The sequence below is a fragment of the Nerophis lumbriciformis genome, linkage group LG37 (assembly GCF_033978685.3).
Source record: "Nerophis lumbriciformis linkage group LG37, RoL_Nlum_v2.1, whole genome shotgun sequence".
Taxonomy (NCBI): Eukaryota; Metazoa; Chordata; class Actinopteri; order Syngnathiformes; family Syngnathidae; genus Nerophis; species Nerophis lumbriciformis.
This window is the reverse complement of record NC_084584.2, coordinates 5,577,189-5,591,808: the sequence shown is the minus strand read 5'-3', so window position 1 is coordinate 5,591,808 and position 14,620 is coordinate 5,577,189. Positions and strand designations below refer to the sequence as shown.

Below are 14,620 nucleotides of genomic sequence, written 5' to 3'. Positions count from 1 at the left end.
TCATTTCCCAACCAATATTCTACAACACAAATACAACGTTGAAATAACATGCTTTCTGACGACGTTTAATCAATGTTGGTTTCTGACGTTATTTTGATAATTTCCCAACCAATATTCTACAACTCAAACAATGTTGAAACAACATGCTTTTTGACGACGTTTAATCAATGTTGGGTTCTGACATTTAATTAACCGTTGAATTTTGGTCATTTCCCAACCAATATTCTACAACACAAATACAACGTTGAAACAACATGCTTTTTGATGACGTTTAATCAATGTTGGGTTCTGACGTTGATTTGACCGTTGAATTTTGGTCATTTCCCAACCAATATTCTACAACACAAATACAACGTTGAAACAACATGCTTTTTGACGACGTTTAATCAATGTTGGGTTCTGACATTTAATCAACCATTGAATTTTGATCATTTCCCAACCAATATTCTACAACACAAATACAACATTGAAACATGCCTTTTGACGGCGTTTAATCAATGTCAGGTTCTGACGTTGATTTGACCGTTGAATTTTGGTCATTTCCCAACCAATATTTTACAACACAAATACAACGTTGAAACAACATGCTTTTTGACGACGTTTAATCAATGTTGGGTTCTGACGTTATTTTGATAATTTCTCAACCAATTTTCTACAACTCAAACAATGTTGAAACAACATGCTTTTTGACGACGTTTAATCAATGTTGGGTTTTAATTAAATTAAATTAACTGTTGAATTTTGGTCATTTCCCAACCTATATTCTACAACACAAATACAACGTTGAAACAACATGCTTTTTGACGACGTTTAATCAATGTCAGGTTGTGACGTTGACTTGACCGTTGAATTTTGGTCATTTCTCAACCAATATTCACACAAATGCAACGTTGAAACAACATGCTTTTTGACGACTAATCAATGTCAGGTTGTGACGTTGATTTGACCATTGAATTTTGGTCATTTCCCAACCAATATTCTACAACACAAATACAACGTTGAAATAACATGCTTTTTGACGACGTTTAATCAATGTTGGGTTCTGACGTTATTTTGATAATTTCTCAACCAATTTTCTACAACTCAAACAATGTTGAAACAACATGCTTTTTGACGACGTTTAATCAATGTTGGGTTTTAATTTAATTTAATTAACCGTTGAATTTTGGTCATTTCCCAACCTATATTCTACAACACAAATACAACGTTGAAACAACATGCTTTTTAACGACGTTTAATCAATGTCAGGTTGTGACGTTGATTTGACCGTTGAATTTTGGTCATTTCTCAACCAATATTCACACAAATGCAACGTTGAAACATGCTTTTTGCTGACGTTTAATCAATGTTGGGTCCTGACATTTAATTAACCGTTGAATTTTGGTCATTTCCCAGCCGATATTCTACAACGTTGAAACAACATGCTTTTTGACAACGTTTAATCAATGTCAGGTTGTGACGTTGATTTGACCATTGAATTTTGGTCATTTCCCAACCAATATTCTACAACACAAATACAACGTTGAAACAACATGCTTTTTGACAACGTTTAATCAATGTTTGGTTCTGACGTTATTTTGATAATTTCTCAACCAATATTCTACAACTCAAACATAATGTTGAAACAACATGCTTTTTGATGACGTTTAATCAATGTTGGGTTTTAAATAAATTAAATTAACCGTTGAATTTTGGTCATTTCCCAACCTATATTCTACAACACAAATACAACGTTGAAACAACATGCTTTTTAACGACGTTTAATCAATGTCAGGTTGTGACGTTGATTTGACCATTGAATTTTGGTCATTTCTCAACCAATATTCACACAAATGCAACGTTGAAACATGCTTTTTGACGACTAATCAATGTCAGGTTGTGACGTTGATTTGACCATTGAATTTTGGTCATTTCCCAACCAATATTCTACAACACAAATACAACGTTGAAACAACATGCTTTTTGACAACGTTTAATCAATGTTTGGTTCTGACGTTATTTTGATAATTTCTCAACCAATACTCTACAACACAAACCTAAAGTTGAAACAACATGCTTTTTGACGACGTTTAATCAATGTTGGGTTGTGACGTTGATTTGACCATTGAATTTTGGTCATTTCCCAACCAATATTTTACAACACAAATACAACGTTGAAACAACATGCTTTTTGACAACGTTTAATCAATGTTGGGTTCTGACGTTATTTTGATCATTTCTCAACCAATATTCTACAACTCAAACAATGTTGAAACAACATGCTTTTTGACGACGTTTAATCAATGTTGGGTTTTAATTAAATTAAATTAACCGTTGAATTTTGGTCATTTCCCAACCTATATTCTACAACACAAATACAACGTTGAAACAACATGCTTTTTGACGACGTTTAATCAATGTCAGGTTGTGACGTTGACTTGACCGTTGAATTTTGGTCATTTCTCAACCAATATTCACACAAATGCAACGTTGAAACAACATGCTTTTTGACGACTAATCAATGTCAGGTTGTGACGTTGATTTGACCATTGAATTTTGGTCATTTCCCAACCAATATTCTACAACACAAACCTAAAGTTGAAACAACATGCTTTTTGACGACGTTTAATCAATGTTGGGTTCTGACATTTAATCAACCATTGAATTTTGATCATTTCCCAACCAATATTCTACAACACAAATACAACATTGAAACATGCCTTTTGACGGTGTTTAATCAATGTCAGGTTCTGACGTTGATTTGACCGTTGAATTTTGGTCATTTCCCAACCAATATTTTACAACACAAATACAACGTTGAAACAACATGCTTTTTGACGACGTTTAATCAATGTTGGGTTCTGACGTTATTTTGATAATTTCTCAACCAATTTTCTACAACTCAAACAATGTTGAAACAACATGCTTTTTGACGACGTTTAATCAATGTTGGGTTTTAATTAAATTAAATTAACTGTTGAATTTTGGTCATTTCCCAACCTATATTCTACAACACAAATACAACGTTGAAACAACATGCTTTTTGACGACGTTTAATCAATGTCAGGTTGTGACGTTGACTTGACCGTTGAATTTTGGTCATTTCTCAACCAATATTCACACAAATGCAACGTTGAAACAACATGCTTTTTGATGACGTTTAATCAATGTTGGGTTCTGACGTTGATTTGACCGTTGAATTTTGGTCATTTCCCAACCAATATTCTACAACACAAATACAACGTTGAAACAACATGCTTTTTGACGACGTTTAATCAATGTTGGGTTCTGACATTTAATCAACCATTGAATTTTGATCATTTCCCAACCAATATTCTACAACACAAATACAACATTGAAACATGCCTTTTGACGGCGTTTAATCAATGTCAGGTTCTGACGTTGATTTGACCGTTGAATTTTGGTCATTTCCCAACCAATATTTTACAACACAAATACAACGTTGAAACAACATGCTTTTTGACGACGTTTAATCAATGTTGGGTTCTGACGTTATTTTGATAATTTCTCAACCAATTTTCTACAACTCAAACAATGTTGAAACAACATGCTTTTTGACGACGTTTAATCAATGTTGGGTTTTAATTAAATTAAATTAACTGTTGAATTTTGGTCATTTCCCAACCTATATTCTACAACACAAATACAACGTTGAAACAACATGCTTTTTGACGACGTTTAATCAATGTCAGGTTGTGACGTTGACTTGACCGTTGAATTTTGGTCATTTCTCAACCAATATTCACACAAATGCAACGTTGAAACAACATGCTTTTTGACGACTAATCAATGTCAGGTTGTGACGTTGATTTGACCATTGAATTTTGGTCATTTCCCAACCAATATTCTACAACACAAATACAACGTTGAAATAACATGCTTTTTGACGACGTTTAATCAATGTTGGGTTCTGACGTTATTTTGATAATTTCTCAACCAATTTTCTACAACTCAAACAATGTTGAAACAACATGCTTTTTGACGACGTTTAATCAATGTTGGGTTTTAATTTAATTTAATTAACCGTTGAATTTTGGTCATTTCCCAACCTATATTCTACAACACAAATACAACGTTGAAACAACATGCTTTTTAACGACGTTTAATCAATGTCAGGTTGTGACGTTGATTTGACCGTTGAATTTTGGTCATTTCTCAACCAATATTCACACAAATGCAACGTTGAAACATGCTTTTTGCTGACGTTTAATCAATGTTGGGTCCTGACATTTAATTAACCGTTGAATTTTGGTCATTTCCCAGCCGATATTCTACAACGTTGAAACAACATGCTTTTTGACAACGTTTAATCAATGTCAGGTTGTGACGTTGATTTGACCATTGAATTTTGGTCATTTCCCAACCAATATTCTACAACACAAATACAACGTTGAAACAACATGCTTTTTGACAACGTTTAATCAATGTTTGGTTCTGACGTTATTTTGATAATTTCTCAACCAATATTCTACAACTCAAACATAATGTTGAAACAACATGCTTTTTGATGACGTTTAATCAATGTTGGGTTTTAAATAAATTAAATTAACCGTTGAATTTTGGTCATTTCCCAACCTATATTCTACAACACAAATACAACGTTGAAACAACATGCTTTTTAACGACGTTTAATCAATGTCAGGTTGTGACGTTGATTTGACCATTGAATTTTGGTCATTTCTCAACCAATATTCACACAAATGCAACGTTGAAACATGCTTTTTGACGACTAATCAATGTCAGGTTGTGACGTTGATTTGACCATTGAATTTTGGTCATTTCCCAACCAATATTCTACAACACAAATACAACGTTGAAACAACATGCTTTTTGACAACGTTTAATCAATGTTTGGTTCTGACGTTATTTTGATAATTTCTCAACCAATACTCTACAACACAAACCTAAAGTTGAAACAACATGCTTTTTGACGACGTTTAATCAATGTTGGGTTGTGACGTTGATTTGACCATTGAATTTTGGTCATTTCCCAACCAATATTTTACAACACAAATACAACGTTGAAACAACATGCTTTTTGACAACGTTTAATCAATGTTGGGTTCTGACGTTATTTTGATCATTTCTCAACCAATATTCTACAACTCAAACAATGTTGAAACAACATGCTTTTTGACGACGTTTAATCAATGTTGGGTTTTAATTAAATTAAATTAACCGTTGAATTTTGGTCATTTCCCAACCTATATTCTACAACACAAATACAACGTTGAAACAACATGCTTTTTGACGACGTTTAATCAATGTCAGGTTGTGACGTTGACTTGACCGTTGAATTTTGGTCATTTCTCAACCAATATTCACACAAATGCAACGTTGAAACAACATGCTTTTTGACGACTAATCAATGTCAGGTTGTGACGTTGATTTGACCATTGAATTTTGGTCATTTCCCAACCAATATTCTACAACACAAACCTAAAGTTGAAACAACATGCTTTTTGACGACGTTTAATCAATGTTGGGTTCTGACATTTAATCAACCATTGAATTTTGATCATTTCCCAACCAATATTCTACAACACAAATACAACATTGAAACATGCCTTTTGACGGTGTTTAATCAATGTCAGGTTCTGACGTTGATTTGACCGTTGAATTTTGGTCATTTCCCAACCAATATTTTACAACACAAATACAACGTTGAAACAACATGCTTTTTGACGACGTTTAATCAATGTTGGGTTCTGACGTTATTTTGATAATTTCTCAACCAATTTTCTACAACTCAAACAATGTTGAAACAACATGCTTTTTGACGACGTTTAATCAATGTTGGGTTTTAATTAAATTAAATTAACTGTTGAATTTTGGTCATTTCCCAACCTATATTCTACAACACAAATACAACGTTGAAACAACATGCTTTTTGACGACGTTTAATCAATGTCAGGTTGTGACGTTGACTTGACCGTTGAATTTTGGTCATTTCTCAACCAATATTCACACAAATGCAACGTTGAAACATGCTTTTTGACGACTAATCAATGTCAGGTTGTGACGTTGATTTGACCATTGAATTTTGGTCATTTCCCAACCAATATTCTACAACACAAATACAACATTGAAACATGCCTTTTGACGGCGTTTAATCAATGTCAGGTTGTGACGTTGATTTGACCATTGAATTTTGGTCATTTCCCAACCAATATTCTACAACACAAATACGTTGAAACAACATGCTTTTTGACGACGTTTAATCAATGTTGGTTTCTGACGTTATTTTGATCATTTCCCAACCAATATTCTACAACAGAAATACAACGTTGAAACAACATGCTTTTTGACGACGTTTAATCAATTTTGGGTTCTGACGTTGATTTGACCATTGAATTTTGGTCATTTCCCAACCAATATTCTACAACACAAACCTAAAGTTGAAACAACATTTTTTTTGACGACGTTTAATCAATGTTGAGTTCTGACATTTAATTAACCGTTGAATTTTGGTCATTTCCCAGCCAATATTATACAACGTGGAAACAACATGCTTTTTGACAACGTTTAATCAATGTCAGGTTGTGACGTTGATTTGACCATTGAATTTTGGTCATTTCCCAACCAATATTCTACAACACAAATACGTTGAAACAACATGCTTTTTGACGACGTTTAATCAATGTTGGTTTCTGACGTTATTTTGATCATTTCCCAACCAATATTCTACAACACAAATACAACGTTGAAACAACATGCTTTTTGATGACGTTTAATCAATGTCGGGTTCTGACGTTGATTTGACCATTGAAATTTTGATAATTTCCCAACCAAAATTCTACAACTCAAACATAATGTTGAAACAACATGCTTTTCGACGACGTTTAATCAATGTTGGGTTCTGACATTTAATTAACCGTTGAATTTTGGTCATTTCCCAACCAATATTCTACAACACAAATACAACGTTGAAACATGCTTTGGACGACGTTTAATCAATTTTGGGTTCCGTCGTTGATTTGACCATTGAAATTTGATCCTTTCCCAACCAATATTCTACAACTCAAACCTAACGTTGAAACATGCTTTTTGACGACGTTTAATCAATGTCGGGTTCTGACGTTGATTTGACCATTGAAATTTGGTCATTTCCCAACCAATATTCTACAACACAAATACAACGTTGAAATAACATGCTTTCTGACGACGTTTAATCAATGTTGGTTTCTGACGTTATTTTGATAATTTCCCAACCAATATTCTACAACTCAAACATAATGTTGAAACAACATGCTTTTTGACGACGTTTAATCAACGTTGGGTTGTGACGATTTGACCATTGAAATTTGGTCATTTCCCAACCAATATTCTACAACACAAATACAACGTTGAAACAACATGCTTTTTGACGACGTTTAATCAATGTCAGGTTTTGACGTTGATTTGACCATTGAATTTCGGTCATTTCTCAACCAATATTCCACAACACAATTACGTTGAAACATGCTTTGGACGACGTTTCATCAATGTTGGGTTCTGTCGTTGATTTGACCATTGAAATTTGATCCATTCCCAACCAATATTCTACAACTCAAACCTAACGTTGAAACATGCTTTTTGACGACGTTTAATCAATGTCAGGTTGTGACGTTGATTTGACCATTGAATTTTGGTCATTTCCCAACCAATATTTTACAACACAAATACAACGTTGAAACAACATGCTTTTTGACGACGTTTAATCAATGTTGGGTTCTGACGTTATTTTGATCATTTCTCAACCAATATTCTACAACTCAAACAATGTTGAAACAACATGCTTTTTGACGACGTTTAATCAATGTTGGGTTTTAATTTAATTAAATTAACCGTTGAATTTTGGTCATTTCCCAACCTATATTCCACAACACAAATACAACGTTGAAACAACATGCTTTTTGACGACGTTTAATCAATGTCAGGTTGTGACGTTGACTTGACCGTTGAATTTTGGTCATTTCCCAACCAATATTCTACAACATAAATACAACGTTGAAACAACATGCTTTTAACGTTTAATCAATGTTGGGTTCTGACGTTATTTTGATCATTTCTCAACCAATATTCTACAACTCAAACATAATGTTGAAACAACATGCTTTTTGACGACGTTTAATCAATGTTGGGTTTTAATTTAATTAAATTAACCGTTGAATTTTGGTCATTTCCCAACCAATATAACGTTGAAACAACATGCTTTTTAACGACGTTTAATCAATGTTGGGTTCTGACGTTGATTTGACCATTGAATTTTGGTCATTTCCCAACCAATATTCTACAACGTTGAAACAACATGCTTTTTGACAACGTTTATTCAATGTCGGGTTGTGTGACCTTGATTCGACCATCGAAACCAACAACGTGGATCCAACGTTGGACATCATTGTCTCAATTCACAAACAACCATTTTGCGAGGTCATTTTAAAGGACATGTACGTATAATCAATGTCTTGTGCCTAGTCATGTTTAGATAACTTTTACGGCAAGTGGATATCAGCTACAAATATCCTTGGCGACTAATGACGGTCGTGGGTGGATGTCTACTTCACAAAGGCACGACTCACTCGTCAAAGACGCAGAAGGAGGCGGCGACGGGATGCTTGACGATCTTCAGCCGGCGCCTCTTCCCCAGGTCCACCTGCGGCGTGCACGTCTCGGCGTCGACCGCCACCTCTGGGAGTCGAGCTGCGAGAGAGGCGGGAAATGGACGGCGGTGACAAAAAACGGTGTGTCGGGTTAGGAAGGTGTGCTTACCGTTGTTGAGCGCGGCCAGCAGGGCGAGCGTGCAGGCGTCCAGCAGGTTGCCGTCGTGATCCAGACACATCATGTCACAGTACAAGCACCAGCACAGCTGCAGGGACACATAGTAGTTTATGGTATGAGGGTTCCAGGTTCGATTCCCGCTTCCGCCATCCTAGTCACTGCCGTTGTGTCCTTGGGCAAGACATTTTACCAACCTGCTCCCAGGTGGGTAAAGGGTTCTTTCTGGTTTAAACGTAACTTAGATATTGAGGGTTCCAGGTTCGATTCCTGCATCCACCATCCTAACCACTGCCGTTGTCCTTGGGCAAGGCACTTTACCCACCTTCTCCCAGTGCCACCCACACTGGTTTAAACGTCACTTAGATATTGAGGGTTCCAGGTTCGATTCCCGCTTCCGCCATCCTAGTCTCTGCCGTCGTGTCCTTGGGCAAGGCACTTTACCCACCTGCTCCCAGTGCCACCCACACTGGTTTGAATGTAACTTAGATATTGAGGGTTCCAGGTTCGATTCCCGCTTCCGCCATCCTAGTCTCTGCCGTTGTGTCCTTGGGCAAGACACTTTACCCACCTGCTCCCAGTGCCATCCACACTGGTTTAAATGTAACTTAGATATTGAGGGTTCCAAGTTTGATTCCCGCTTCCGCCATCCTAGTCACTGCCCTTGTGTCCTTGGGCAAGACATTTTACCCACCTGGTTTAAATGTAACTTAGATATTGAGGGTTCCAAGTTCGATTCCCGCTTCCGCCATCCTAGTCACTGCCGTTGTGTCCTTGGGCAAGACACTTTACCCACCTGCTCCCAGTGCCACCCACACTGGTTTGAATGTAACTTAGATATTGAGGGTTCCAGGTTCGATTCCACCATCCTAGTCACTGCCGTTGTGTTCTTGGGCAAGACACTTTACCCACCTGCTCCCAGTGCCACCCACACTGGTTTAAATGTCACTTAGATATTGAGGGTTCCGGGTTCGATTCCGCCATCCTAGTCACTGCCGTTGGGTTCTTGGGCAAGGCACTTTACCCACCTGCTCCCAGTTCCACCCACACTGGTTTAAATGTAACTTAGATATTGAGGGTTCCAAGTTCGATCCCCGCTTCCGCCATCCTAGTCTCTGCCGTTGTGTCCTTGGGCAAGGCACTTTACCCACCTGCTCCCAGTGTCACCAACTGGTTTAAATGTAACTTAAAGATATTGAGGGTTCCAAGTTCGATTCCCGCTTCCGCCATCCTAGTCACTGCCGTTGTGTCCTTGGGCAAGGCACTTTACCCACCTGCTCCCAGTGCCACCCACACTGGTTTGAATGTCACTTAGATATTGAAGGTTCTAGGTTCGATTCTCGCTTCCGCCATCCTAGTCACTGCCGTCGTGTCCTTGGGCAAGGCACTTTACCCACCTGCTCCCAGTCCCACCCACACTGGTTTGAATGTAACTTAGATATTGAGGGTTCCAGGTTCGATTCCCGCTTCCGCCATCCTAGTCACTGCCGTTGTGTCCTTGGGCAAGACACTTTACCCACCTGCTCCCAGTGCCACCCACACTGGTTTAAATGTAACTTAGATATTGAGGGTTCCAGGTTCGATTCCGCCATCCTAGTCACTGCCGTCGTGTCCTTGGGCAAGGCACTTTACCCACCTGCTCCCAGTTCCACCCACACTGGTTTGAATGTAACTTAGATATTGAGGGTTCCAGGTTCGATTCCGCCATCCTAGTCACTGCCGTTGTGTCCTTGGGCAAGACACTTTACCCACCTTCTCCCAGTGCCACCCACACTGGTTTAAATGTCACTTAGATATTGAGGGTTCCAGGTTCGATTCCCGCTTCCGCCATCCTAGTCTCTGCTGTTGTGTCCTTGGGCAAGACATTTTACCAACCTTCTCCCAGTGCCACCCACACTGGTTTAAATGTAACTTAGATATTGAGGGTTCCAGGTTCGATTCCCGCTTCCGCCATCCTAGTCTCTGCTGTTGTGTCCTTGGGCAAGACATTTTACCAACCTGCTCCCAGTGCCACCCACACTGGTTTAAATGTAACTTAGATATTGAAGGTTCTAGGTTCGATTCTCGCTTCCGCCATCCTAGTCACTGCCGTCGTGTCCTTGGGCAAGGCACTTTACCCACCTGCTCCCAGTGCCACCCACACTGGTTTAAATGTCACTTAGATATTGAGGGTTCCAGGTTCGATTCCTGCTTCCGCCATCCTAGTCTCTGCCGTTGTGTCCTTGGGCAAGGCACTTTACCCACCTGCTCCCAGTGCCGCACACACTGCTTTAAATGTAACTCAGATATTGGGTTTCACTATGTAAAAGCGCATTGAGTCACTAGAGAAAAGCGCTATATAAATATAATTCACTTTGACTCGCACAGGCGCCTCACCTTTCCTCTCTCGATGCACAAATCCTCCGTCTGCAGCATCTCCGAGCTGCGGGGGGGGGGGGGGGGAAGAGGACAAACCTGGGATTGGCGAGTCGACGCTAAAACGACAAATATAGGACACACCTCTCGATGACGTCGGCCATGAACTGACTGGCGGCCTGGGCCTGCTCGCCCGGCGGACCGGGTCGGAACTGGGAGGAGCAGAGAGGCGGCAGGTCCACGTTGGGCACTGCGGGGGCGAGACGGGAATTGGACCCGGGTGCCAAAAAAAAAAAAAGGCCGCTTCAACTCACCGATGAAGCCTTTGCCGGGCGCCTCCATGGAGGGGTTGGCCAGCTCCTGAACAACAACACAAGTCATGTCGTCACCTCCTTTTTCATCCACGTGACAAACGTCCACTCATATTTACCGCTTTCACCCCGCAGATGACCGTGGTGTTTCCCAGCTTGACCAGCGCCGAGCCGTCCGCGGTACTGATGGACCCTGAGGAAGCAGCGTAAGAAACTAGAACACAAATCTGGACGGGCCTGCTATCTGTGCTGTGGAATTGAAATGAGCTAAAATTCGAGCATATTGTGTTAGCATGCTAGCACTCTAAGTTAGCATACTTCTAAGACCGTGTCAGCAGTTTTAAGGTTTAAGCATACGGAATTCACAAAAATGCTAGCATGAAACATTAGCATGCTAAGTTGGCAAAGGCGCCAAGTGTCAAAATTCAGGATTTTTAGGTTTAAGCATACAGAATTTACAAAAATGCTAGCATGAAACATTAGCATGCTAAGTTGGCATATGTCTATGATGGCAGCAAGTATCAAAATTTAGGATTTTTAGGTTTAAGCATACGGAATTCACAAAAATGCTAGCATATGTCTATGATGGTGCCAACCATCAAAATTTAGAATTTTTAGGTTCAAGTATACAGAATTTACAAAAATGCTACAATGAAACATTAGCATGCTAAGTTGGCATAGGTCTATGATGGCGCCAAGTATCAAAATTGAGGATTTTTAGGTTCAAGCATACGGAATTTACCAAAATGCTAACATAAAACATTAGCATGCTAAGTTGGCAAACATCTATGCTGGCGACAAGTATTAAAATTGAGGATTTTTAGGTTTAAGCATACGGAATTCACAAAAATGTTAGCATGAAACATTAGCATGCTAAGTTGGCAAAGGCGCCGAGTGTCAAAATTGAGGATTTTTAGGTTTAAGCATATGGAATTTACCAAAATGCTAGAAATGAAACATTAGCATGCTAAATTGGCATATGTCTATGATGGTGCCAAGTATCAAAATTGAGAATTTTTAGGTTTAAGCATACGGAATTCACAAAAATGCTAGCATGAAACATTAGCATGCTAAGTTGGCAAAGGCGCCAAATGTCAAAATTGAGGATTTTTAGGTTTAAGCACATGGAATTTACAAAAATGCTAGCATGAACCATAAGCATGCTAAGTTGGCAAAGGTGCAAAGTGTCAAAATTTTGGATTTTTTAGGTTTAAGCATACGGAATTCACAAAAATGCTAGCATGAAACGTTAGCATGCTAAGTTGGCAAAGGCGCCAAGTGTCAAAATTGGGGATTTTTAGGTTTAAGCATATGGAAATTACAAAAATGCTAGCATGAAATGTTAGCATGCTAAGTTGGCATAGTCTCATAGTGCCAAGTAATCAAAATTGAAGATTTTTAGGTTTAAGCATACGGAATTCATAAAAATGCTAAGTTGGCAAAGGCGCCAAGTGTCAAAATTGGGGATTTTTAGGTTTAAGCATATGGAAATTACAAAAATGCTAGCATGAAATGTTAGCATGCTAAGTTGGCATAGTCTCATAGTGCCAAGTAATCAAAATTGAAGATTTTTAGGTTTAAGCATACGGAATTCATAAAAATGCTAAGTTGGCAAAGGCGCCAAGTGTCAAAATTGAGGATTTTTGGGTTTAAGCATATGGAATTTACAAAGATGCTAGCATGAAACATTAGCATGCTAAGTTGGCATATGTCTATGATGGCGGAAAGTATCAAAATTGAGGATTTTTAGGTTTAAGCATAAAGAATTTACCAAAATGCTAGCATGAAACATTAGCATGCTAAGTTGGCATATGTCTATGATGGCGGAAAGTGTCAAAATTGAGGATTTTTTAGGTTTAAGCATACGGAATTTACAAAAATGCTAGCATGCTAACAATGTTAACATGTTAAAATGGGAACAGTTAGGGTACTTCCAATAAGAAGTATCAAAATCCACAAATTTGAAGTTAGTGACTAAAATTAGCTACAATGCTAGCCTACTATATTTGTATTTTTATATGAGCAAAATAGCTAGCATCGTAGACATCTTATAAGTACACGCAGCATTGGCTGCTGTGACGCGAGAAATTGGGCCGCCATCTTGAAGTGGTGACGAGGAGCCGGCGAGCAGCCTCAACTGACAGTTGACAGGTAGAAAACAAAGATGGTGTTCAGCGTTTTCCCGCTCAAATGAGCGGACTGTTGAAAATAGGAATCGGGGGGATTACTTTTCACAAGTACGATTTAACATTAACGTACTATTGGTTGTATTTGGTGAAAAGAATATTACCAGAGTTGAGAAGGAGCAAAGATCTTCAATAGTACTGAAATCGTAGCCGCTAGCAAACAAGAGTTTGCGGATCACCACTCCAAGATGGCGGCTCCGCGTCTCGTCAGCGCCTGTAGGCAGTAGCGCTCCATGCTGCGTCTACTTATAAGATGTCTAAGCATGTCCTGAATGTAGTCCACATTTGGACGGATAGTAGACGTGATGATGAGCACACTTCTCACCAATGTTGAGGGTCGTGGTTCTGAATTCTGACAGCTCGCGTCCATCAGGGCGACAATTTTCTTTCTGGAAGCAAACAAGCACATTTCATGAGGGAGACTAGACGCGTGAAAGGACAAAAAGATGAACTGGGACGAACCAGAAAGCTCCTGTGGTACTCCAAAGGCTCAGCGGTCCTAAACACAATCAAACCACAAAATGAGATTAGCGTTCAAACTCACTAATAAAAGCTTAATTTTGTACACCCGGCGTGAGTCAAAAACGTTATTTAGCACAAATATATCCACGCGTGTGCTTTATTTCGGTTATAAAATAGTTAAATCTGGTGGAATTGTCCTCACTTGAATCCAGCCGCCATGATGTTTTTGCTTGACCACGTGGGTTCCGGGACTACGGAAGGCGAGAGAAGACAACTAAACGATGCGGAAATGGAAATAATTCACAAATTATCCCCCTGTCATACACTGAGCCTTTTTTCTTTTATTTCAGCGTGGAAGAGCAATAACAACATTTACAAACGGTTTGATTTTAATTGTAAAAACCTGGTCAACAGTAACTGGAAAAAAACAGACCGAAACGGACGTTTTTTTCAGATTCTGACACCGGGATTTTCAAAGTAAAAGCGGGATACTACGGTACCCGTGTGTGCCAAGCTCAAATGTATTTGGACCGCTTAACATAAATTGTT

The 14,620-nt window shown here is 38.7% G+C and overlaps 1 protein-coding gene across 1 annotated transcript in view; it reads right to left on the bottom strand.

Annotated features, from left to right (window-relative positions):
• exosc8 (exosome component 8) overlaps nt 1-14,620 on the bottom strand; it is a 27,632-nt gene extending 13,012 nt beyond the window's left edge. The window contains exons 1-9 of the mRNA XM_061931525.1: nt 14,274-14,620; nt 14,072-14,108; nt 13,935-13,998; nt 11,543-11,616; nt 11,427-11,472; nt 11,257-11,362; nt 11,134-11,179; nt 8,752-8,848; nt 8,562-8,682 (exon numbers count right to left, since the gene is read on the bottom strand). Coding sequence (XP_061787509.1) covers nt 8,562-8,682; nt 8,752-8,848; nt 11,134-11,179; nt 11,257-11,362; nt 11,427-11,472; nt 11,543-11,616; nt 13,935-13,998; nt 14,072-14,108; nt 14,274-14,290 — 608 coding nt within the window. The 5' untranslated portion in view covers nt 14,291-14,620. The remainder of the gene's footprint in view (nt 1-8,561; nt 8,683-8,751; nt 8,849-11,133; nt 11,180-11,256; nt 11,363-11,426; nt 11,473-11,542; nt 11,617-13,934; nt 13,999-14,071; nt 14,109-14,273) is intronic.